Consider the following 22,029-nt stretch of genomic DNA (forward strand, 5'->3'; position numbering starts at 1 on the left):
CCGGCTGTCACCGGCTTCGCGACTTCCCACATCCTAGGCCGCCCCCGGCTTGCAGGGAACTGAGGCCCAGAGAAGAGGCACCCAGCCAAGGTCACACAGGCAGTGAGCAGGGGCCAGACCCTGCCTCGGGCCTCCCCAGCCCTCGGCCACTGGCTGCGCTTCCCGCTACCCGGATTCTCGGTGAAGCCGGTTCTCCTACACTCTTTCCAGACCTCTCCACCAGGTTCCTTCTGCTCCTAAAACCTTTGATCTTCCCTTCCAACGGAGGCCTGCGCTTCTAGGCCTCCCAGATACAACAGAGTGGTTTTGATTCTTACTTGCGTGGTTAGTAGTCTTAAGTGCTGCAGGTGGCTTTGCATGGAGGAGCGTGCAGGTGAGCAGGGAGGGTGGGTGTTGGTGGGGGGAGCACTGATGGCTCCAGCCGCGGATGGGTAGTGACCACCTGTTCTGTGTGAGGCAACCCGGAGGTGCGCCCTTCCCTGGCATGTGCCGATAGAGGGCTGGGCAGAAGTTATTGAAATATTTCTGTGAGTTCACCTTCCTAAGTTCCAGTTAGAGTAGTATCAGTCACTCTCCTGAAAATGGAACTGGCCCTCCTTAGTACTGTGTAGATTAGTTTTTACCTGGAATTTTCACCATCTTTAGGGAGCCCTGACTTGGGCGCCAGAGATACCTCAGTTCCAGCCCCATCTTCTCTGGCCGGTAGCATGATACTGTGCCAGTAACGTGGCCTTTCTGAATTTGAATTTCCTCATCTATGTAATGTGGATGATGATACCCACCCCCCCATAGATGTGAGAATTAAATGAGATAGTGGGTGCAGATAGCCACATGAAATTGTGGCTGTTGTTTTTGCTTGTATTCTCACCTGTATTGTAGTTATCTAAAATAGATGTGTGCTATTTTTAACCCATTGGTTTGTCCCTCCTGTTGTTAACCTAGATTTTCTCTCAAGTGGTTATTGACTGAACAAATCAACTTGTTAGATAAAAATAGTCGTTTAATCCATGTCGAAGCACTTTGTATAATCCACATCGAAACACTTTCATCTTGTTTCAGCAAGGAATTTGGGGTACTGTGTACTTGGTATGTAGAAAATCAAGTCTGGAGACCTTAGGCGTATTTAACCCAGGTTTTGGTGAAAGGTCCCAAACCCCAACTCTTGTTGAAATGAGGTAAAAATCTGTATGCGTAGTATCACTCAGTGTCTATGCAGCATCAGCCACTACAGAATGAGCAGCAAACAAGAAGCGTCACGTGCCGTTCTGGTTCAACACTTCCTCATTGGTTGAATTGAAAGAGCAAGACTCAGAGACACTGCGACCCTTGCTTCCTTCGGGGCCTCCATGTTATTACTCATACTCTACAGATGTGTTTCTCAGAACGGCCCCTGCCTAGTCTCTTCTGGCCTACAACTCACTGCAGCAAAGTCCCTGAAGCAATGCTGGAACCCTCATTATCCTCATTCCTCCTGGGTGGGGCCTGTGGACTCCCCACCTCAGTGTCAGGAAGGTCCGTGTTGTGGCAGGCACCATCTGTGGGAGGGCCCTGCTCCATTTGACAGATAACCTCAGGCTAAGAGAGAGTAGCATCAGATGGAGCACCGTTCCCTTCAAAGTTCTTTTATTCTTGCTGCCGCAGACGTGTTGTCTTTTAGGAATTAGAATGTACATCTCTGGCTCCCTTCATCAAAAACAGATTTTTTTCTGGATCCTGGGTGCTATGTGTGGTGAAGGTATTGACACTGAAAATCTAAGAGATGCCGAATCTCTCTTCTGAAAGGCGCCTCCTGCCCCCATCTGTGTGCTTTTTTTCTGAATTTCTCTGTGGCCTGGCAGTCCTAACTGCGCGTGGGGATACGACTTTGAGAGGAATAGCAGGGGGAGGGGTTTCACAGCTGCGGGTGAAAACACTTATGTCACACTTTATAAAAAGTGCTGGGTAAATGTAGTTGATGTTGTGGCAGAAGCAGGGATTTTAGGGTTCAGACCTGGATTTGAATCTTGGATGACTCATTCAACAGGTATGGACTTAGTACCTACTGTTTGCTGAGCACTGGGTGTACATGGACTCATGAAGCCAGTGTGACCCCTACCTCCCGGAGTGGTACAGTCTGGTGTGAGTGGAGGGAGGCGGTGGCAGGGAGAGACCTCTTTGGGAATTTTGTTCACTGGCTCTGTGACCCTAAAAGTTCCCTAACCTCTCTGTGCTTCGGTTTTCTCATCAAAGAAGTGGACACACATAACTTGTTATTATAGAGATTAAAATGAAGCCTCTTGATTAAAGCATTAGCAAGAGGACGCTAGTAGGTCCTCGTAAACAGAAGTCCTTATTTTTTATATCTAGTACGTTGTATCATTTTGTCTTCACAACAGCCCTGTAAGGTATAGACATTGTTAGCTCCCTTTTACTGATGAGATGGAGATCCAGAGAAACTAAGTAACTTGCTAAAAAGAGATTAAGTAACTTGCCCAAAGTCACACAGCTACTAAGTGGAAGAGCTGAGAATCAAATCTAAGTCTCTTGACTCAAAATCCCACACTCTTTTTATTATCTAAAGCTCCCTTGGGAAAGACACTTAACCACAATGAGCTTTACTGTTCACTGTGCTTATTTCCCATTTTAATTAGGAGAATTTTCCTGTGTCCCTGCAGGATAGCCTTACCTCCACAAGGCAGGGCAAAGCTAATTAGAACAGTAGGAGACCACTTTTCTTAGTGTGTGCTGGGTTTGAGGGAGAGCCCCTGCCTGTCCGCCCTGGCCTGCTGCAGCCACATACCCCATGTGCAGGCAGCGAAGCACTTAGGGGTCTCTTTCATTATCTGCCGTCTCGGGCCGTGGCAGCCCGGAGCCTCGCTCTGAGGATTGTCTGGCTGGCCTGTTCCCTTGCATGAATGAGCCCATAAATCTCCTGGAGGCCTGGGGTTGGCCCTCCTGCTGCTTGTGCTTAGGAATTACTTACTTCATGGGCTTAGAAATGAGATGCTGTGGAGGGAACCCACGTTCCAGTGCTTTCTGGGTCCCAGGAGTCACACTTTCCTTCCAGCACCTTTGATCTTTCAACTCTGTGTTGTGTGAGGAGAGAACTAGTATGCAGGCTGGAGGAGGGGCGCTTGCCTCTACTGTAGAAGTGACTTCTGACCTGTCCTTTCAGCTATTTGGTGAGCCCAGCATTCGTGTCCCCATTTTTCCAGAGATGGACTTGCTTTCACAGGTCATGCAGGGGCGGCAGGAGGAGCGGTGGCCTGGTATGAGTGATGCCAGGGCTCATGTTCTTTCCTGGAGACCGGCTGTCTCGGGTTTCCTTACCCCTCCTCTGTGTAGAGGGAGGGCCTGGGGCAGCACTGTGCTCGCATGGCACGTCAGCCGTCACCAAGCCAGAAGAAGGGTGATGAGAAGTGATTTGCTGAGTGGCTACCTTAATGGCTCCTGAGGTCTGAACTTCTCAGGCCGGACTGAGAAGGAAGGTCTTTTACACCGATGTCAGCCTTTCATTGGGAGACAGCAGGGCTGGTGGAACAAACACTAGATCTGGGACCCAACCCCTGGGATTAAGTCCCCCACTACCATTTACTCTTGGGGGAACTTTGAACGAGTTACACCATCCCTTTGAGCCTCAGTTTCCTTGCGTGGGAATGGAGGTGCTGGTTTTTGCCCTGAGAATTGAAGCAGATGTTTGCGAAAGTACTTTTCAAGCTGAGTGTATCTCGCAATGTTGTTTTGAAATTCAAATTCCCAGAGAAAACGGTGGGTGCCCTAAAACCTGTGTGTGGTCGAGAGGGGTTTGTTCTGTCCCCTCCAGTCCCAGCCTTATGAAGACAGTCTGTTCTCTTCTGTTTGCTCCTTCCTTGAGGGAGGTGAGGATGGGATCTAGCTGGGCTTCTGGCACAGTGCTTAGCAGGCTAAACAGCTGGTGTTGGGCGAGTTTACACCTAGAAGAGCAATCCCTGTGAGTTCTTTGTGTCTGACCTCTCGCCTCCTGGTCCCTTGAAATAAGAGTTAGGCAGTGTCATTCCTTGGAGAGCCGAGGGTAGAATTTATCCCAGAAACTTTTCCAGCATCTGGTTTTCGACTCGCCCTCTGCTGGTGCCAGCGGCGGGGCTACGGCGCAGCTGGAGGGAGTACGGCCTCTCGGGTGAGCTCAGGAAACCAAGAGGTGGAGTCGGAAGAGGCAGTGAGGTGGGTAAAAAAGCAGAGCCATCCCGCCAGTGCCTTTGGGTGCCTTCTGGATTTGGGCTGGGGAGGGTGTGAACAACTGTGGATGCATGTGCTGCCCTGGTCTTCCTTGGGAGTGAGAAAGAGAACTCTCGTTCTCTTACCCGGCCTCCTAACTCAGAGACGGTTTTATGAGCCTCCCTCACCTCATTCGTCAGATGAGGGAAGGAGACACAGAGAAGGACTGGCTGTTGCCCGAACACCACTCTGAAGAGCAGGAAGAGGCTCTGGGCAGGGTCTGTGAGATTCCAGAGTGTGGGCTCTTTTTCCTGTGTTACTAGCTTTTTACAAGAGGGTGAGAGGGTCCACGTAGGCCTGAGAGAACCCCACGTGAGCCTTAAACGGGATTTGCTCTTTATGCAGTTATGGGTGCCTCTGTGCAAGGACACTGTCCCTTTGCTCCCCCCTGACCATGTGTCAGCATGGCCTCTGTCCCCAGGTGAACCCCTTGAGGCCCTTGACTCCGCCCTTGTCGGTACTAGGTGTGCAGTGTGCCTGCCGCTCATTGCCCTTGGCCGAGCAGCGCTTCTGGGGAACAGTTCTGGCTCCTTAAGCCAGAGCGCCCTGGGCTTAGCTTAGAAAGGGGACCCAGCTCCCAGAGGGGCTCCCCCAGACCGGATCTTTGTCTTCTGAAACTGGCAGACACTGAGAAGGCTTTGAATAAACTTATACTTAGGAACAGCTGTCAGCGGCTACCTCAGATGCCATCTCCTCCTTGAAACCTGCCCTGCATGCATCTAGCATTAGTCGTTGCTTCCTTAAGAGGGATGGATGAGCGCATATTTATTAGGCACCTGCTGGGGGCCAGGCTCTGCTGCAGGCATTGTCATGTGCTCTCACTGGGCCCTCACAGTGACCCCGCAGTCCTGAGGGCCAGTGCTCTTTCTGACAAGGAAGCTGAGAAGTCAGGTGACGTTCCCAAGCTCCCACGACTAGAAAGCGCTTGCGTGTTTCCCAGCCCACCAAGTGTGCAGCCCCCAGGATTGGAAGTCCCTGCCGCTGAAGCCAGGCTGTGGACTCGGGGACTGACTAAGGTTCCTCAAAAGGAAAGTCAAGTCTTTGGTCGGCCGCAGCCCTTGCAGCCAACTTTGCTTTTCCCTGTTGCAGAGGAAGTCAAGCAAAGCGAAGGAGAAGAAGCAGAAGAGGCTGGAGGAACGAGCAGCCATGGATGCCGTCTGTGCCAAAGTGGATGCTGCCAACAGGGTGACTCCCCTCCTTCCCAAGCCCCTTGCTCCTAGAACTTCAGCTCCGTTTTTCATTTGACTTCTTTTGGCGCCACCCTGTGGCATCATTTTGTTATTGGCCAGCTGAGGGAAATGAGCGCCGCAGGAGAGTTGCCAGAAGGGCCAGAGATTGGCCTAGGTGTGCAGGGCAATGTGGATGCAAATGGAAGTGGCTGGGGCGCCTGGGTGGCTCAGTCGGTGGAATGGAGCGTGTGACTCTCCATGTCGGGGTTGTGAGTTCCAGCCCCACACTGGGCGCGCAGCCTACTTAGACAAAGAAAAAGAATGGGGACGCCTGGTTGCCTCAGTCGTTAAGCATCTGCCTTCAGCTCAGGTCATGATCCCGGGCTCCTGGGATCGAGCCCACATTGAGCCCCGCATCATCGCATCGGGCTCCCTGCTCAGCGGGGAGTCTGCTTCTCTCTCTGCCCGCAGCTCCCCCTGCTTGTGCTCTCTCTTTCTGAAAAATAAATGTATACAATCTTAAAAAAGAAAAAAAAAGTGTGGAAATGGCTGGTTCTGTCTGTGGGTCTCCTTCCATACTGGTCGAAGAGGGTCTAGAGGAATTTTTGTTAGTATTTTGCATTTTGGTGAGGAAACCTTCCTGGTAAAATGTGGTATAGTTTTCTCATTCATTCCTTCAAATATTTATTGACTGACTATGAAGTGCCAGAGGCTCTGCTGGCACCAGGGCAGGGGGCAACAGCCTGGTTCCGGGGGCCACAGGCAAGGAAGGAGTAACTGTGAAGCTGAGCACCCAGGTGGCCCCACTCAGAGCAGGCTTGGCTTTCAAACAGAACTGAAGAGATTCTGGTCATCCTTCCTGCTCCCATTTCATATCCCATTTTTTGTTACTCTTTTTTTTTTTTTTTTTAAAGATTTTATTTATTTGATAGAGCATAAGCAGGGGCAGCAGCAGGGAGGGGAGAAGCAGACTCCCCGCTTTTTTTTTAAAGATTTTATTTATTTGAGAGAGAGAATGAGGGCACGAGCAGGGGGAGGGGCAGAGGGAGAGGGAGAAGTAGACTCCCCGCTGAGCAGGGACCTGATGTGGGGCTTGATCCCAGGGCTCCGGGATCATGACCTGAGCCTAAGGCAGATGCTTAACCAATTCAGCCACCCAGGCGTCTCTCTTTTTTTTTTTTTTTTAAGATTTTATTTATTTATTTGACAGACAGCCAGTGAGAGAGAGAAACACAAGCAGGGGAAGTGGGAGAGGAAGAAGCAGGCTCCCAGTAGGAGCCTGATGTGGGGCTCGATCCCAGAACGCCGGGATCACGCCCTGAGCCGAAGGCAGATGCTTAACGACTGTGCTACCCAGGCGCCCCCAGGCGTCTCTTTTATGACTCTTTGAGCCCACCCAGTAAAGAGTCCACATTTATAAGGAGGTGGTTCACTGACATGATTGTGCCATTTTGGGTTTTGACCCGGTGAGGTTAGTTGAGGGCTTCTTAGAAGTATGCAGTCCGACTCTCGGTTTTGGCTCAGGTCATGATCTCAGGGTTGTGAGATCTAGCCCTGTGTTGGGCTCTGCTCTCAGTGTGGAGTCTGCTTGAGATTCTCTCTCTGCCCCTCCCCTTGTGCGTGCATGCGTGTGTGAAGAAGAAGTATGTAGGTGGATGGGACACCTGGCTGGTTCAGTTGGTAGAGCAGGTGACTCGATCTCAGGGTCCTGAGTTCAAGCCCCACACTGGGCATGGAGCCTACTTAAAAAAAAGAAAGGGGGAGTATGCAGGTGGATGAAGTGGCCTCTCTCTTTTGAGTCAGGTGACCTACAGGCCAGTATTAGTATTAGGCTAGTAGAGCCTCTTCTTACCTTGTGAAATGAAGCTGACTTAAAGCTCTTGGACCTCCTTACTAGAACCTCGCTACGTGTGATTTCCAAGCTGAGGCAGGTGGAGCGGCTGTCTAAGGGCTGCTCCTGGGCCGGGAGCTAAGCCTCCCAGTGTGGGGCTGCACACTGTCTCCCTGCCGGGCAGAGCCACATGTGTGTTTGTGCTACTGCTCTTGTCTTTCCCTCCACAGCTTGGAGATCCTCTGGAGGCTTTCCCAGTGTTCAAGAAATATGATCGAAACGGGTAAGTGTTTAGCACTCCTACCTGTTGTCTCCTTGAGTGTCTGAAGTAATTCACCTTCCCAGGGTCTGCTTCCTCCAACCCAAATTTTCTCATTCTTTGTTACAAAAAGGAGAAGCTATGGCGAATGTCTTGTTGATATAAAAGCCCCTGGTTTGGGTAACAAAGGAATCCATAGACGAACAAAGATTGCATAATCTTAGACTGATGTTTCTTTAGGATTTGATGTTCTCTCCAGGTGAAGAATCATAAAGCTGAAACAAACTTGAAAAATCATCTAGGCTGATTTCCTCCTTTTATGCAAGGGGGAACCAAGGCCCAGAGAAGCTGTGTAATTTTCTGAGCCACGGAGTTTCTCCCTGGCTGCTGAGGGGGCTTTTAATTCCCAATCTAGGGCTCTTTCCTAGAGTGTATGGTGTAATTGTTAAAAGCCACTTACTGGCTGTGTGACCCTGGACTCTGGACTTAACCTCTCTGTGCCTCCATTTTCTATTTTTATTTTATTTATTTTATTTTATTTTATTTTAGATTTTATTTATTTGTCAGAGAGAGAGAGAAAGAGTGAGCGCACAAGCAGGGGGAGCAACAGGCTCCCTGCTGAGCAAGGAGCCCGATGCGGGACACGATCCCAGGACTCTGGGATCATGACCTGAACTGAAGGCAGATGCCACCCAGGCATCCCTGTGCCTCCATTTTTTAATCAGCAATGGGTCTAAAAATAGATGGTTTCGTCAGGAGGATTACGTATAAAGTGCTCGTGCTTGGAGCTTACCAAAACCTCGGTCAGTGTTAGCTGTTATTACTACCGTTACTGTTACTAATCTAGTTTACTGCTGTAGGATCTGGGTTAAAGCCCCCTTCCCCTTTCTGTCCTTTTGGTTTATAAAATAGGAAGCGTAACCTGCCTTACCAGAGCTGCTCTTGGGTTAGGGGAAAACGAGGGTTATAGTTTTAGAGAATCACAGCTGTGGGTTTGAATCAAAACTGTGCCTCTGATGAACTGTATTCAGACAAGCCACACTCCTTAAGCCTCCTTTTTTGGTCTGTTAGATGGAGTGATGGTGCCAAACCTGTAAGGTCGTTTTAAGGAGGAAAGAGCATGGTACCCAGTTCTGTAGGTAGCAGCTGGTATGAGTATGTGAGTGAACAAGGTAGACAGATGTAAGCATACAGATTAGGAAACGAGCGCTTTAGTAGGTGGCACTGTATCTCTCTTCGTAGCTTTGTCAGAATCGCAGAGTATCACGTTACCTTGTCCTTCCTGTGTGTGGTCAGACGGAGTACAGTTCCTCCGTTGAATAGCCTTGCCATTCAATGTCTGGAAATTCCTCCGACACAGTTTAAAGATCCCTTACTGTGATGTCTTCTAGTGTTCTGTGTTTCACATTCCTATGACTTTCAGAAATATTGGAACAGCCCTGAAGCCGGCATTGCCAGCTGACTCTGGGCTCCTTTGGTGCCTGGAATTTCGTGTGCTCTGTGTGGCTGTGATCCTGCTTTAACGTACTTAAAGAACTCAGATAANTATTGGAACAGCCCTGAAGCCGGCATTGCCAGCTGACTCTGGGCTCCTTTGGTGCCTGGAATTTCGTGTGCTCTGTGTGGCTGTGATCCTGCTTTAACGTACTTAAAGAACTCAGATAAGAAAAAAAAAAAAAAGGGGCGCCTGGGTGGCACAGCGGTTAAGCGTCTGCCTTCGGCTCAGGGCGTGATCCCGGCATTATGGGATCGAGCCCTACATCAGGCTCCTCCGCTATGAGCCTGCTTCTTCCTCTCCCACCCCCCTGCTTGTGTTCCCTCTCTCACTGGCTGTCTCTATCTCTGTCGAATAAAAAAAAAAAAAATTTTAAAAAAAAAAAAAAAAAGAAAAGAAAAAAAAAAAAAAGAAAGAGAACTCAATGTAGTGGAGAATTCATACCTCCAGACCGACCTTTGGAAAATACACGGCTGAGCCAGATGGAAGGCTGTGTTGAGGCATTTCTGACTACGACATGGTCATTACTTACGAAGAAAGGAAGACTGTTCAGAGCCAAGAAGTTCCGAATGTATGAGGCTGAGCACACGCGCAGCTCATGTGGTGGACCAGACAGCAGAGGTGACAGTCGCTTCCAATGGGGACGTCCTCTGAGGGGTCGTGTCAAGGGCCACTGGAAGGTCCTGACCCAGGACCTCTCTAAGGACTGCGTGTCACTGACTTCAGTCTTGTCAGAATGTGGCACTGCCTGGAGATTGGGGTTCCACAGTTTGGCCAAGGAGCTGAAGTGTGATTGACTAACGTTTCCCGTGGAAGTAAATAGATTACGGTACCTTAATGCCTACAGCATTTGTTAGTGTAGGAAAACAAGCGTGGAGTCGGACCCCGCTCCACCCTGTTGGGTCAGCCGAGAGCACCCGCCATGTCCTCAAAGGAAATGGCAGGCAGGACTCCTCGGGGGGGTTCCGGACCATGGTCTTCTCAAAGGGCCTGAGGTGACCCAGCCACTTTCAAGGTGCCAGGGCTGCCCGGTGAGGAGTCCATTCAGAGACTAAATGCCTAAGGGCAGGAACTAAAGGCGCTGAGAAGACTCTAGTGTTCATAGCAAAGCACAGAAGAGAGGCTGGAGAAAGCAAAGAGGTAGCGGAGAGGGACAGAAGTTTACAGAGTGCCGAGGCTGATAAGGGCTTCGCAGGGCAGGCAGGAAATGAGACTGTGGTCAGGGTGGTGGGCTGGCGATGACAGTTGTTAATCTCGGCCCGAAAGGCTTCGTTCCTTCAGCGGCACCTTCCGTAGTCACGTCCCGGAAGGCAGGGTGCAGGCTCGGCTCTTCTCTGTAGAACAGACCAGGCCTGCTGCCCTGCGAGGCCTGCTGCCGGCTCCACACGCCGCCTTTCCCTCTTCTTCAGGTTAAATGTCTCCATTGAGTGTAAGCGAGTGTCTGGATTGGAGCCAGCCACCGTGGCCTGGGCCTTCGACCTGACCAAAACCAACATGCAGACCATGTAAGCACACCCCTACAGGAGGGGAGCCTCACTCCTCCCATTCTGGGCTTCCCCACCCTGACTGCCCCCACGTTTCCCAGGTACGAGCAAAGCGAATGGGGCTGGAAGGACCGAGAGAAACGGGAGGAAATGACGGATGACCGAGCCTGGTACCTCATTGCTTGGGAAAGCAGTTCGGTTCCTGTTGCCTTTTCTCACTTCCGGTTTGACGTGGAGTGCGGGGATGAAGTCCTGTACTGGTAGGCGCCCCAGCTCGGGAGAGGCCGTGGGGAGGACACGTGGGCGCTGCTGCAGGCACTCAGCAGGTGGCGGAGCCCACCGTGCCAGTCTGGGTCTGTGGGCTGCAGGGCCCCAGGCTCCTCTGACGGGCCCTGCCTCCCCGTGCTCACTGTGCTTTCCTCGTCCAGCTACGAAGTGCAGCTGGAAAGCAAGGTGCGGCGGAAAGGCCTGGGGAAGTTCCTCATACAGATCCTGCAGCTCGTGGCCAACAGGTAAGGGCGCCTGCCCCGCCGCGTCCGTCGCCCACTGGACGGATCTGCCTCTGAGCCATCCACGGTTCTTTGAGCCTCCGTGGAGGACCAGGCTCATAGGAATGTTTTGGAAGAAAGGCATCTAGAACCCTCCCAGTAAAAATACTCCCTGCCCTGCTGTGACTCCAGATTTTGTACATGCGGCTCAGTGCAGCAAGTGCTTCTGATGCCTGTTGTGCCTGAATGGGGGGGTGCAGAGAGGGAGTGGAGAAGAAGCCAGTCGGGTGGGGGCCCAGTGCCCGTGCAGTCTGATCAGCCCCATAACGGAAGCACGGGGTGCTGTGGGTGCCCAGCACGGACGCTAGAGTTGGGGCTCGGGGGGTGATTCTCAGGAGCAAATGGAGCACAGCAGGCAGAGACACAAAAGAGGAGGCGTGAGTTAGCATTGGTTTCTCTTTCTGGAAGGTGTGCTCTCTGCTTTCTTTCCAGCACACAGATGAAGAAAGTTATGTTAACTGTATTTAAGCACAATCATGGCGCCTACCAGTTCTTCAGAGAAGCCCTGCAGTAAGGAGCTGGGCCCTGGTGTGGGACCCTCTGGGTGGTACGGGGGGCCTGCCCCAGGGCCTTTTTCCTGGTCCCAGACCTTATTCATCCTGAAGGCTGAGCGCCTGGTCCGGTGGTCCATGGGAGTAACCTGGGGATTGGTGAGATGGCGTGGCGTGCCCTCTGGCTGCGCCCTCACCCCTAGGGGTCTTGTGAGTGTGGCAGGTGGAAAAGTTCCCAGGCTAGGAAGGAAGACAGTCAGCTACCGGCAGCCCAGCCTTTCCCCTTGCCTTCCTTGCAGATTTGAAATCGATGACTCTTCCCCCAGCATGTCTGGCTGCTGTGGAGAGGACTGCTCCTACGAGATCCTGAGCCGGAGGACCAAGTTCGGGGACAGCCAGCACTCCCATGCGGGCGGGCACTGTGGCGGCTGCTGCCACTGAGCTCCCAAGCTAGAATGCTCTCTCCAAGGCCTGTCCTCTCCCTGGGCTCACGCCACTGGCCAAGTGCCCTCAGAGCTGTGGCCTCCTTAGCCCTGCACGTGCCAGGCTGCAGCCTGAGAGCACAGAACCCTGGGGCGGAGTGGTCCGAGCTGCCCGTCCTCCGCTCTCCTAGAAGAACAGAGTGCCCTGAAGGAGCAGAGAGGAGAGGGTGCCAAGGGAAGTGCTGGCGGAGGCCGGGCAGGACGTGGGCCCTCTCACAGCGGCTGCCTTCTCACTCGGCCCTTGTGCCCTTGAGCATGAGGTTCCCCAGCTTCTCTGCAGATGGATTCCTGACAAGCCCCCTCCCTCCCCTGCCGCACACACACTTGGACAAACGGGGTGTTTTATACCCACCTTTATAAAAGTCCTGGAGCCCTGGGTGGGGGTCTGGCTGGTCCCCAAGGAGGAATGGACTGAGTGCAAGAGCTGGACATAGAGATAGGCCTCAGAGAGAGTCCTGTTTCGTAGCCGAATGCTCTGATGGAGACTGTGGGAAGGTCTTTTGTGCCACGACACTGGGAAGCAAGGGAGCTCTTCTAGCTGTGCTTTTATGGACCCACAGTTAGTGTGGAGACATCCCAGGGGACCGGCCGTTAGGAGGAAGGCTTCATCCCTGTCTGCCTCGTTGTCGATGAGAGAATGAGAGGACCAGGAACAAGGTGTGGACGGGGGCAGGGGCGGCCCCCTGGGAAGAGAGTTGCTTCTCTGGGCTTTCGGACTTTGCTGAGTCCTAGCTGAACCTCTTGATCTGGCAGCGACTCGAGCTCTCCCTTCACAGAAACAAGCCACCAAGCCCCTCGCCACTTGGCCTCCCCCAGCTCACCTCACCCGATACCTCTGCTCTTACTCTCAAGGGGGAGAATTACATTAGGGAGCCCCTCCTCTTCCCCCTGAAGGACCCCTCGTTCCTGGCCTCCTCAGTGCTATTGCCTCTCATATCTTGGTGCTGATCGCTCTCTGAAGGTGGGGCCACCCTCCCTTTTCAGAGAGCCCCCAGCCAGCAGCAGGCCTACTGCCTGCACTCCCCAGCCTTGCCCCTTGCTGCCTCAGTGAGGCCTGGTGCCACTGCCCTGGCTGGCAGCTCCGGCTGCAGCGGGAATGCCTCTCGGTGGCAAGAACCGCTGCTTTCCTCTCTCTCCAGTGTCACCCTGTGGCAGCGGACTGGAGCAGGGGGAGACGGCCTTCCTCTTCTCTCACAGGACAGGGAGGCTGTGGCTCAGAGCTTATGCTCGCCCTGATCTCTGGGCCTTGTGCCCCTTCCGGGGAAGACAATGACCAAATCCTTATCCAGGAAAAACCACCTGCCACCTCCCCTTGGACATCCTTGAGCTCTGCTCTAGGGAGTGTCTTAAAGGTTCTAGCCTTTGTGAAGTTGCTCTCTTGGAGGTCTGTCTGTTCTGACCTCAGAGTCTGCTCAGACCCCACCCTCTGCCCTGACTCAGGTGGTCTCTGCTGGTGGGTCTCCCCGGAGCTGATTTCACTTCCCCACTTTCCTGCTCCTGCAGGGCCCTGCACACAGGGCCACCTCCACCCAGCCCGGCCCTCCTCAGAGTGCTCTGTGTTGCTCTTGACCCCGCCGCGGCCAGCGGACGTGGCACTCCCTCGGGGAGGGCCTCTCAGCTCTACACTGGAGTAAGCCCGCCTCTGCCCCTACCTTCCGTCTCCCGGGGGGATTCTGTGTGTGGGGAGGGGCGGGGAGAATTTTAAATTGCTGGGAGGAGGCCATTGGTGGGCTCCTTCCAAGAATCATGGAATGACAGAAGCACGTTTAGGAATTTTTTCCTCTGACCCCTGTCTGTCGACACGGAACAGGTAGATATTGTCTTAGATCATGGATTTCTGATACCTCCCACTCAAGGGGATCAAAAGGAATCCCGCTGTAAATTCCTCATAAGGTGAGTTCAGTGTATGTTGTCTCTCCACTCCTTGGACACCTGCCACTGAGCCCACGGGTAGATGGGAGTGCTTGGTGCCGCAGCCTGCGCTCGCAGCCTCTGCCAGCCGTCTGCTGCAGGGGGCTCGGGGGGGCAGCGCTGGGGCAGGAGACCAGCAGCTCCCTCTGTTTCGGTGTTGAGCCCGTTCACTCAAACATGTCTTTCTCCACTTTCCCAGGTCTTGGTTTTTGAGAAACAGAGCAGGCCTTTTGTTCCCCAGCTTTTTTGTGTGTGTTTTGTTTGGGGCATGTTAAAATATTTTTCAAGATTTTTTTTTTTTTTTTNTTAAAAAATTTTTTAAAATTTTTTTTTTTTTTTTTTTTTTTAGTTGTATCCACTCTCTTTCAGGTTATTTTTGTTGATGTCAAATGTGTATATGACATGTGTATGGTTCTTTTTAACCCTTTCTGGGTTTTTTGGAGGAAACTGAAGGTAAACTCCTTGATATATATTTTTTTTCTTTAGCAACTTGTTATCACTGGAATCAAAGGGAAAAGTGATCTCTTTTTGCATTGGTTGTATTTGTACGTCACAAATAAAAGACACTTTGTTCAACTGCTGGGATCGTGTCCTAACTCTGGGTGCCATGGGCAGTGTGGTCTCAGGGGACACCTCCACACTGTCCCAGTGTTGGGCCGGAACCCTGGGAGGCACGAAGCTGTGAGGCCCCACACCCCTTGCTGTGAAAGGAGCCTTGGCCTGAGGAAGCTTTAGGGTGTCTGGGGCGAACAGCCAGTGGTGGGAACTGAGACGGAGTGCGTGTTTTGTGCTGTTTCCCACTGGCCCTGGGTAGAGGTAAAAGGTCTTGTAAGGGATGCCTGATTACATCTTGGACAGTCCCAAGCCAGGCACTGGGACATTTGACATCTTTGGCTAAATGTAAATGCCAGTGCACTTGGGTGGAAGTTGAATAGATTGAGACTGCCGGTGTTTCTTTCCTCCCTCTTACTTTATTGGGTTACTCAGAATATTTTTTCTCTCTTAAAAAGATTCCAGGGGCGCCTGGGTGGCGCAGTCGTTAAAGCGACTGCCTTCGGCTCAGGGCGTGATCCCGGCGTTCCGGGATCGAGTCCCACATCGGGGTCCTCCGCTGGGAGCCTGCCTTCCTCTCCCACTCCCCTGCTGTGTTCCCTCTCTCGCTGGCTGTCTCTCTGTCACATAAATAAAATCTTTAAAAAAGAAAAAAAGATTCCAAAGCCCTCTTTCCTCCACTCACAAAAGACAAAGGCTCAAAGGAAGGGGTAACTCGTCAGGCCTGACAGGACAGGAAAGTTACGAGCTGGGAGAGGCTCGGCCCCTGGCGTGTGACAGATGGAGCTATGCAGCTTCTCCCAGGCAGGCCTCCTGCCAGTCCCTGACCCAGGGTGAGCTGGGAGGCGAGGCGGGAAGTAGGCTAGGAGCTGGGGTTCCGAAGCCCTTTCTGTGGATGCTGTGGGGGCAGCCTTGCTGTGCTGCTGCTTGGTGATCCTCTCTGCTGGGAGGGAGCAGGCGGAGCCCCAAGCCACAGGGCATGTTTGTGCCCTGGCAGGGCAGTGATCTGGGGAAGGGCGAGCAGCACTAATAACTGTTCAGTGGGTGCCGGTGTGGGTGTGACAAACCATCCCCAGGTGTCATCCCACCTGGGGATGGTTTGTGCTGTTGCCTTATCGAAGAAAGGCATCACAATCCTTGGGAAGGGAGAGAGCATTTCACTGGGCGAATCATGCAACATTTCCCATGTGACAAACTTCTGCCCCCTCACCCCCGCCCCGGCCCAAGTTCTTCGTTCCTTGAAGGCTGTTTTAATCCCAGGCAGGAATTCCTTGGAATGATAGTCCCCTTGCCATAGGGCAAATGGCCAGCATTGGAAGGGTGTGGGGCCCTTCCTTGGCCCCTGCTGCCTGGGGTCTGTGCCCACCTCCTCGAGGGGCCCGGACCCCTCTTTGGACCTCCAGTGGCTTCCTGCACCCCTCCCTGCAGCTGTAACAAGCTTCTTCCCTCAAGTGGGACTTGTGCACAGGCCTTCGGTGAGCAGGTGCTGCAAGGGGCACCATGCCCGCCCGGAGTCTTCCATTTCAGGCAGGGCGCGACCTGGTTTAGAAAGGACTGTGTTTCGCCTGCGGAAGCAACCTGGTCACCCAGTGATTTCCACTAGCAGGTGCTGACGGTGGTCGGTTCCAGCCTTGATCTCCATGGTGCCCGGACCATGGTTTTCCACATCCAGTCTGCAATGCCCAGGTACATGGTGGCGCCTGGGGCTCTGGGGATGTCAGCGTCACACATGGTGATGGAGTTCTAAGTCACCGCGTGGACCCTGGCACCTGTCGGTCTCAAGACCCTGTCTTCTGTCTCAGGGCTGGGCCTAGAGAAACAAAGCTGGCCCGTCCTCTCGCCAGCCTGTTGCCAGGGCAGCCTTTCCCGAGGGGTTCCTTCCGTCCCATGCAGGGGGCTGTTGAGAAAAATGGGGACTAGGGTCGAGAAGGCCAAGGTGGAGGTGTGGCCGTCCTGCGGGGACCCGGGCTTGCCACAGAGGAGGCCTGGAGGAGGGTGTTGGGACGGCAGCAGCGTCTGTGGCCTGTGGTGATGACTCGTCCGTCAGGCAGCTCTGTAGCTCTTCTCCGGAAAGGAGGAAGCAGCCGTAGCCATAGCCATCTGATCCTCACAGTAGGGCTCCCTTCCTCAGCTTTTCCTGGATGCCCTGCGCAATCGCCCCACCCACTGGACGGGGAAGAAGGGGTGATGGCTTCAAGGAGAGGCAAGCTGTGCCAGAGCTCTGCCCGAGGCCCCGGCCTCAGAACCTGCAGTGCTCCATCCCGGCCTCAGAACCTGCAGTGCTCCATCCCCTCGGACTCGGGCCCTGGGCCTCCCATCGCATCCCAGGCCGGAGAGCAGCCCCTGTGCGAGCCCTCCCACTGCACCTGTGCGCACACGCGGTTTCACGTTTCCTGGAGGCGCCTGTGTGGAAGTGGACAAGGTGAACCTGTCAACCTCTATTGTCCCTGCTGTGAGATCTTAATTCCATGAAGGTGAACGTTGGCCGTGGGCCGGCAGGGGGAGGGCTGCCATGCTGGGGCTGAGATCTGACCACACTGCCCTGTGCTTAGTGTAGATCATCCCAAGGTTGACAGGGCCCTGAAGGAAAGCAACCAGGCTGAGAAGGGTCTGGAGGCTCTCGAGGAGTGGGGCGCCACAGCCATGGGCCAAGGTGAGGGAGCAAACCTGGAGCTGGCGGCCGCTGCCCTGGGGGACTGGGTCCGGCTGTCCTCCGTGATGGCCTGTTCACTCCGGGGCCCTGGAATGGAAGAAGGCGCCGCATCGCTGTGTGGTGTCGCCCTGGTGCAGGAGTAGAGGGTTACAGGGAGTAGGCCTGGGGTGGCCTCATCCACCCCTCCCCTCCACCAGTCGTGACAAAGAGGTAGCCGTGCGCCTTCTTCAGCAGGATCTTCGTGAGCTGATGAGGGCCCGGCCAGCCAGGTCCAGGCGCTGGACGGTGAGGGGCAGAGTATAGCCCTCCCAGATGGGCACAGCGTGAGTGCCCCCATCCCGGGAGTCCGGGCTGATGCCTGGGGAGTGGATTGAGAGGGGGACCAAAGAGGGGGCCTGCACTCCTGGGGCAGCCTGTGTCCGAATGGTGGATACAGGGAGTGGGAAGCAACAGGGCAAGTGGCTGGAAGAGTGTGGGGGTCCAGGGATGGGGCTGTCGGGTGCAGGGCCTTAGGGCCCTCTGGCAGCCTGGCTGAGAGATGGGGTATCGAGAACAATGAGAAAGAATAGGGGACTTGCCCTGGACTACAGGATGGAGAAGAGGTCAGGGATCCCGTGGCTGAGAGAGGAACTCAGGGTTAGGAGTTGGGGGTCCAGGCTGGGGGTCACAGCAGGATAAGTGGTGAGGCTGGTGGCTCTGGCACGCTGGTCCTCACTGGACCAGCGGAGGGATATGGCAGCAGCACACAGGCTTGGGTGGTGGCGTACCTGGCAGGAACGTTCAAGGTCTCTACCATGACCTGGGTCATCTTTTCTCTCTTGGCCTTGAGGTTGACTGGAGCCTCCACGAGCAGCACGGGATGCTCCTTTTGGCCCAGGCCCACCGCCACACCCTGGGGAGACGGGGCGGAAGGCCTTGGGCGTGCTTGGGGGGTGGTCCAGCCTAGCAGCTGCACCCCTCCTCTGGTCTCGGTGTACCCAACTCTATCACGGAGTCTGGAGCAGCTTGCAGACCTGACTGCCTGGTCCTGCCGGGAGTCTTGTGGGCTGTCAGCTGCGGGGTGTGGGCAGCCCCTGCCACGCCAGCGCCACTGGACTTCACCAAGCCGGAGCAGCTGTTAGCACGGAGCACGTGAGCACAGTGATCTTATCCTCCTCATGCCTGGTTGCTGGCTGTGGGCTGCGGGCCGGAAGGGGTTAACCGCCGCTTGGCTCCTGGAGTGGGGGGGTGCAGGTGGTGGCTGAAACTTTCCAACCAGCTGCCACACCCCTGGGGTGCTGGGCAGGACAGCTGCATTCCACTGGGGAGAGCAGCACCACTACCTCCTACCTCCGCACCCCCTTGTTGCTCTACACCTCCCTCCCTCCCCAAGCTGTGTCTGCTCCCCGCCCCAGCTCCCCCCGAGGGTCTGGCGCCTGCTGACAGCTGTGTCCCAGGAAGAGCAGATGCCTCTCTGGGACTCTGTCTACACCCGCCCCAGTGACTCCTTGCTCTGCCTGGACCGGGGCCAGCTTAGGTTTCGCAAGTCAGCTTTTGCCTTCTGGTGAGGCCAACCCCTCCCGCCCCTTTCTCCTGCTGGACTTTGCAGGAAAGCCCCCATTTTGCAGAAGGGGAACCCCTAAGGCCCAGGTAGGGAAAGGGCCATTATCTAGGTAACCCAGCAAATTCGTTTTGGATCTACACCCCCTTCTTGAGCCTTCCTCCTTCGGACGCTGGACCCTTCCCAAGACTCTACTTGGGCCTCTGCTGCCACCCCACCCTGGGGAGACAGTACCTCCAGCCTGCAGAGAGGCTGCTGTGGCTGCCCTCAGTGAGAACCCTGGGGTGGGCCCCTTCACCTGCAGCCCTCCCCTCTAACGGCCCCAGGTTCGGTGCCCAACACCCTCTCCACCTGCCAGGAGGAGAGTCTAGGCCAGTTCTTACTGGCTCCGGGTTAGGGTTAGGTGCTCAGGGAGGTGGTGAACTCCAGAAGGCATGCGGGGAGGGGGCATCTGAAGGGGTGATACTTACAGCCCCGCACGCTAGGGTGCAGCCCCCTCCCCAGGCCTCGCCAGCTCTGTGTTTGGACAGAGCAGCTGTTGGGCCGGCACCTTTAATAGCATGCCAGACCTGAGGTGGGGGATACCCGGTGTTTCTGTAGCCCACGTATGGCCAGTGGGGCTGGGGACCGGCTCTGAGATGGGCGCCCGGTATCTTCTCAGCCCATATATGACCATCAAGACCTTGGGGGCCTGGATTGTGAAGCTGGTCTCAGGAGTAGGGACCAGCGCCTCTCTCCATCCCCGAGGCATGGGATCTATTCCTACTGCCCCGTTTGGGGGGAACAGTCTGGGCCCTGGGATCAGAACTAGGACCCAGGCTGGGACCTCTAGGCCTTACCCATGGAGAGAGACACTTCCAACAATGTGAGGGTGTGAGTCCCCTCCCAGGTTTTTATCTATGTGTTATCTACCTCTCTAGATATTTCTTCTTTGTTTTACAAAAGCAAGATCATATCACACATTTGTTTTCCTTGCTTTTTTCTTATGTTTTGAACTTTCTAAATCGAAGTGTAGCAGACATACAGAAATTTGCTAAGTCGTGAGTGTACAGCCACTCGTGATGGAATTATCACAGAGTGAGCACGATTTTGTCACCAGCACCCAGAAATCCCAGCAGGCCTCTCCTGACCCTGTGCCCTCCCACTTCCCCCCAGGATTCCCACTACCCTGTGCCCTCCCTCTTCCCCTCAGGATTCCCACTACCTGGCGTCTGCGCGCCCTCCGCAGCGGCTTAATCCTGCCTGCTGTGACCACACAGTCTGTTTCTGCAGATCTGCCTCTTCTGCCCCACATGATGTCTGGGGGAGCCATCCATGCTGTGGCTGTGGTTTGCTGGGGGGTTTTGCTCTATATACACCGTTTTGTTGGACCGGCGCACCACGTGGGTCTGTCCCTGGCTTGGGAGAGGGCCCCTGGGGGGGCTGGGGCCAAAGCAGACATGTCGGCATGAATGTGAAATCCGACCTAAGTGCGAACCTGCCCGGGGATGTGTTGACTCTGCTGCAGCAGTCTTCCCAGCTCTCTGTCTCTGAGAGACGCTGGATGACCAGGGCAGAGGCCTGGAACAGAGCACAGATGGACTGGCTCCACAAACCTCTGCTCCTTTGCCTCCAGCCAGTGGTCAAGAAGGTGGATGTGTGGTTCCGCAGGGAGTAACCCAGGGAACCACAGAAAGTCTCCTCCTAAATTGTCTCTGGGCCTCTGGCCTGGCTGGGCTCTAATCTGGGCATTATTACTTTGTTTGTAGGACAAAGGCTTGACAAAGCCAGTAGGGCAGGAGGGAGGTCCCTGCCCCTTCCTTCTCTCAATGCCAGACGGTCATTAGTGTCTGATGCCGCTAGGCTGTGCCTCTTGGAATGGAGGTGGTGGAGGAAAGTTTAAAAGCATCTGTCCTGGGCTGTTTGCCAAGGCCCAGGGCGGGGTGAGGGAAAGGGGCCTGGTAGCTGGGGGGTGGGGCTAGGCTGAGACTATTGGACATTAACAGTTGTTACAAAGGGGTGAAGGAGGTAGGGAGGAGTGCAGAAAGCTCCTGGGTAGCTTGGGGCCTAGGAGCCCATCCCTCCAGAAGTTCAGGCACAGTCTGCACTTCCGGGACTTACGTGAGCGCCCCCACCACTCCCTGCCCCCATGGGGCTGAGGTTTCTCCTCTACAGCTCCTGTTTTCCCAGCCTCTTTGATGCGGGCAGGCTGGGTCCCAAGACCCAGGGTGGGGTCCCACATAACCAGCCAAGAGGGTCCTTGGCTTCACGCACGGTGGAAATCAAACATGAGCCAGAGAAGTTGGGAGCAGTTTACTGAGTAGTGTAAGTGACAGGTAGAGACCAGCAGATGGAGTGTCTGGGAGACTTGGAAAGGAGAGTAAGTCTCGGCATAGCTGGGGATAGGGATTTATATTGGAAAGGGGTCTGGAGTATGTATTCCTTCAGGAATCCAGGGTAGGGTCCGATTGGAGGCTAGTGGCAGGCAAACAGTAGGTGTTATCCCATAAATGACGAAAGCTAGGGGTATTGATGCCAGCGTCAGCCAAGGTTTGTTGGAAGCTAATGGCCTGGAACGTGTTTGGGGTCTGGCTCTTAGGTGTTACCAGGTGTTTTGGACCTAGGACAAAACAGAGAATGATTAACTTTCTTGTTTCCCCCTTGAAGTGGGAACATGGCTTCTTGGGCTTACTCAGAAATGGGGCCTAGCAGAAAAAGAAAAACAGCAGAGACTGAGCCATTCTATTTTTTTTTTTCTAATATATATATTTTAAGTAAACTCTACACCCAACGTGGGGCTTGAACTCACAAACCTGATATCAAGAGTTGCATGCTCTACTGAGCCAGCCAGTCACCCAAGATAGAGCTGTTCTAAAATGAAGTCCCTTGGGGCACCTGGGTGCCTCAGTTAGTTGGGCGCCTGCCTTTGGCTCAGGTCGTGGTCTTGGGATCCTGGGATTGAGCCCTGAGTGGGGCTCCCTGCTCAGCGGACAGCCTGCTTCTCCCTCTCCCTTTGAGCACCCCCCGACCCCACTTATGCTCTCTGTCTTGATCCTCTTAAATAAGTAAATAAATAAATATTAACAAATAAAATAAAAGTCCCTTGCAAAAAATAAAATTAATTAATTAAAAAATAAAATAAAATGGAGTCCCTTCAATTTCCCTACCTCATCATCTTGCCATCTCACCCTACCCACCCCCACCCTTTGCCACAGTCTTTGATGCTGTTGACCACAATGTCCAAACTGGAACTTCTGGAAACTCCCTCTGCAGTAGCTTGTGTGACGGTTAGAAGCATGGGTTTTAGAGCAGATAGACCTGCCCTGGAATCCTGGCTATGCAGCCTTGTAGCTGCACTACCTGGAGCAGATCATCTGGCTCTCTAAAACTATTTCCTCACTT

The 22,029-nt window shown here is 54.0% G+C and overlaps 1 protein-coding gene across 2 annotated transcripts; it reads left to right on the top strand.

Moving 5' to 3' along the window:
- The first annotated feature begins 23 nt into the window (after window positions 1–23).
- NAA40 (N-alpha-acetyltransferase 40, NatD catalytic subunit) lies at window positions 24–14,206 on the top strand. 2 transcript variants are annotated; one of them, XM_011221634.3, is made up of 8 exons: window positions 24–4,179; window positions 5,323–5,418; window positions 7,464–7,516; window positions 10,397–10,492; window positions 10,573–10,731; window positions 10,900–10,983; window positions 11,452–11,529; window positions 11,810–14,206. In XM_011221634.3, exons 2-8 carry the CDS (start codon window positions 5,380–5,382, stop codon window positions 11,949–11,951), a joined length of 651 nt encoding a protein of 216 aa, XP_011219936.1. In that variant the 5' UTR covers window positions 24–4,179; window positions 5,323–5,379; the 3' UTR covers window positions 11,952–14,206. The 2 variants fall into 2 exon arrangements, with proteins under 2 accessions (XP_011219936.1, XP_034501216.1); XM_034645325.1 differs by having other exon boundaries at window positions 24–5,418.
- Window positions 14,207–22,029: the final 7,823 nt, after the last annotated feature.

The sequence above is a fragment of the Ailuropoda melanoleuca genome, chromosome 16 (assembly GCF_002007445.2).
Source record: "Ailuropoda melanoleuca isolate Jingjing chromosome 16, ASM200744v2, whole genome shotgun sequence".
In the NCBI taxonomy this organism is placed as follows: domain Eukaryota; kingdom Metazoa; phylum Chordata; class Mammalia; order Carnivora; family Ursidae; genus Ailuropoda; species Ailuropoda melanoleuca.

Coding starts and splice junctions, on each gene's coding strand:
- NAA40 (XM_034645325.1), top strand. CDS start 5,380: ATGGATGCCGTCTGTGCCAAAGTGGATGCTGCCAACAGG. Junction 10,732..10,899: donor GGGGATGAAGTCCTGTACTG/GTAGGCGCCCCA, acceptor TTCCTCGTCCAG/CTACGAAGTGCAGCTGGAAA. Junction 10,984..11,451: donor CTGCAGCTCGTGGCCAACAG/GTAAGGGCGCCT, acceptor CTTTCTTTCCAG/CACACAGATGAAGAAAGTTA.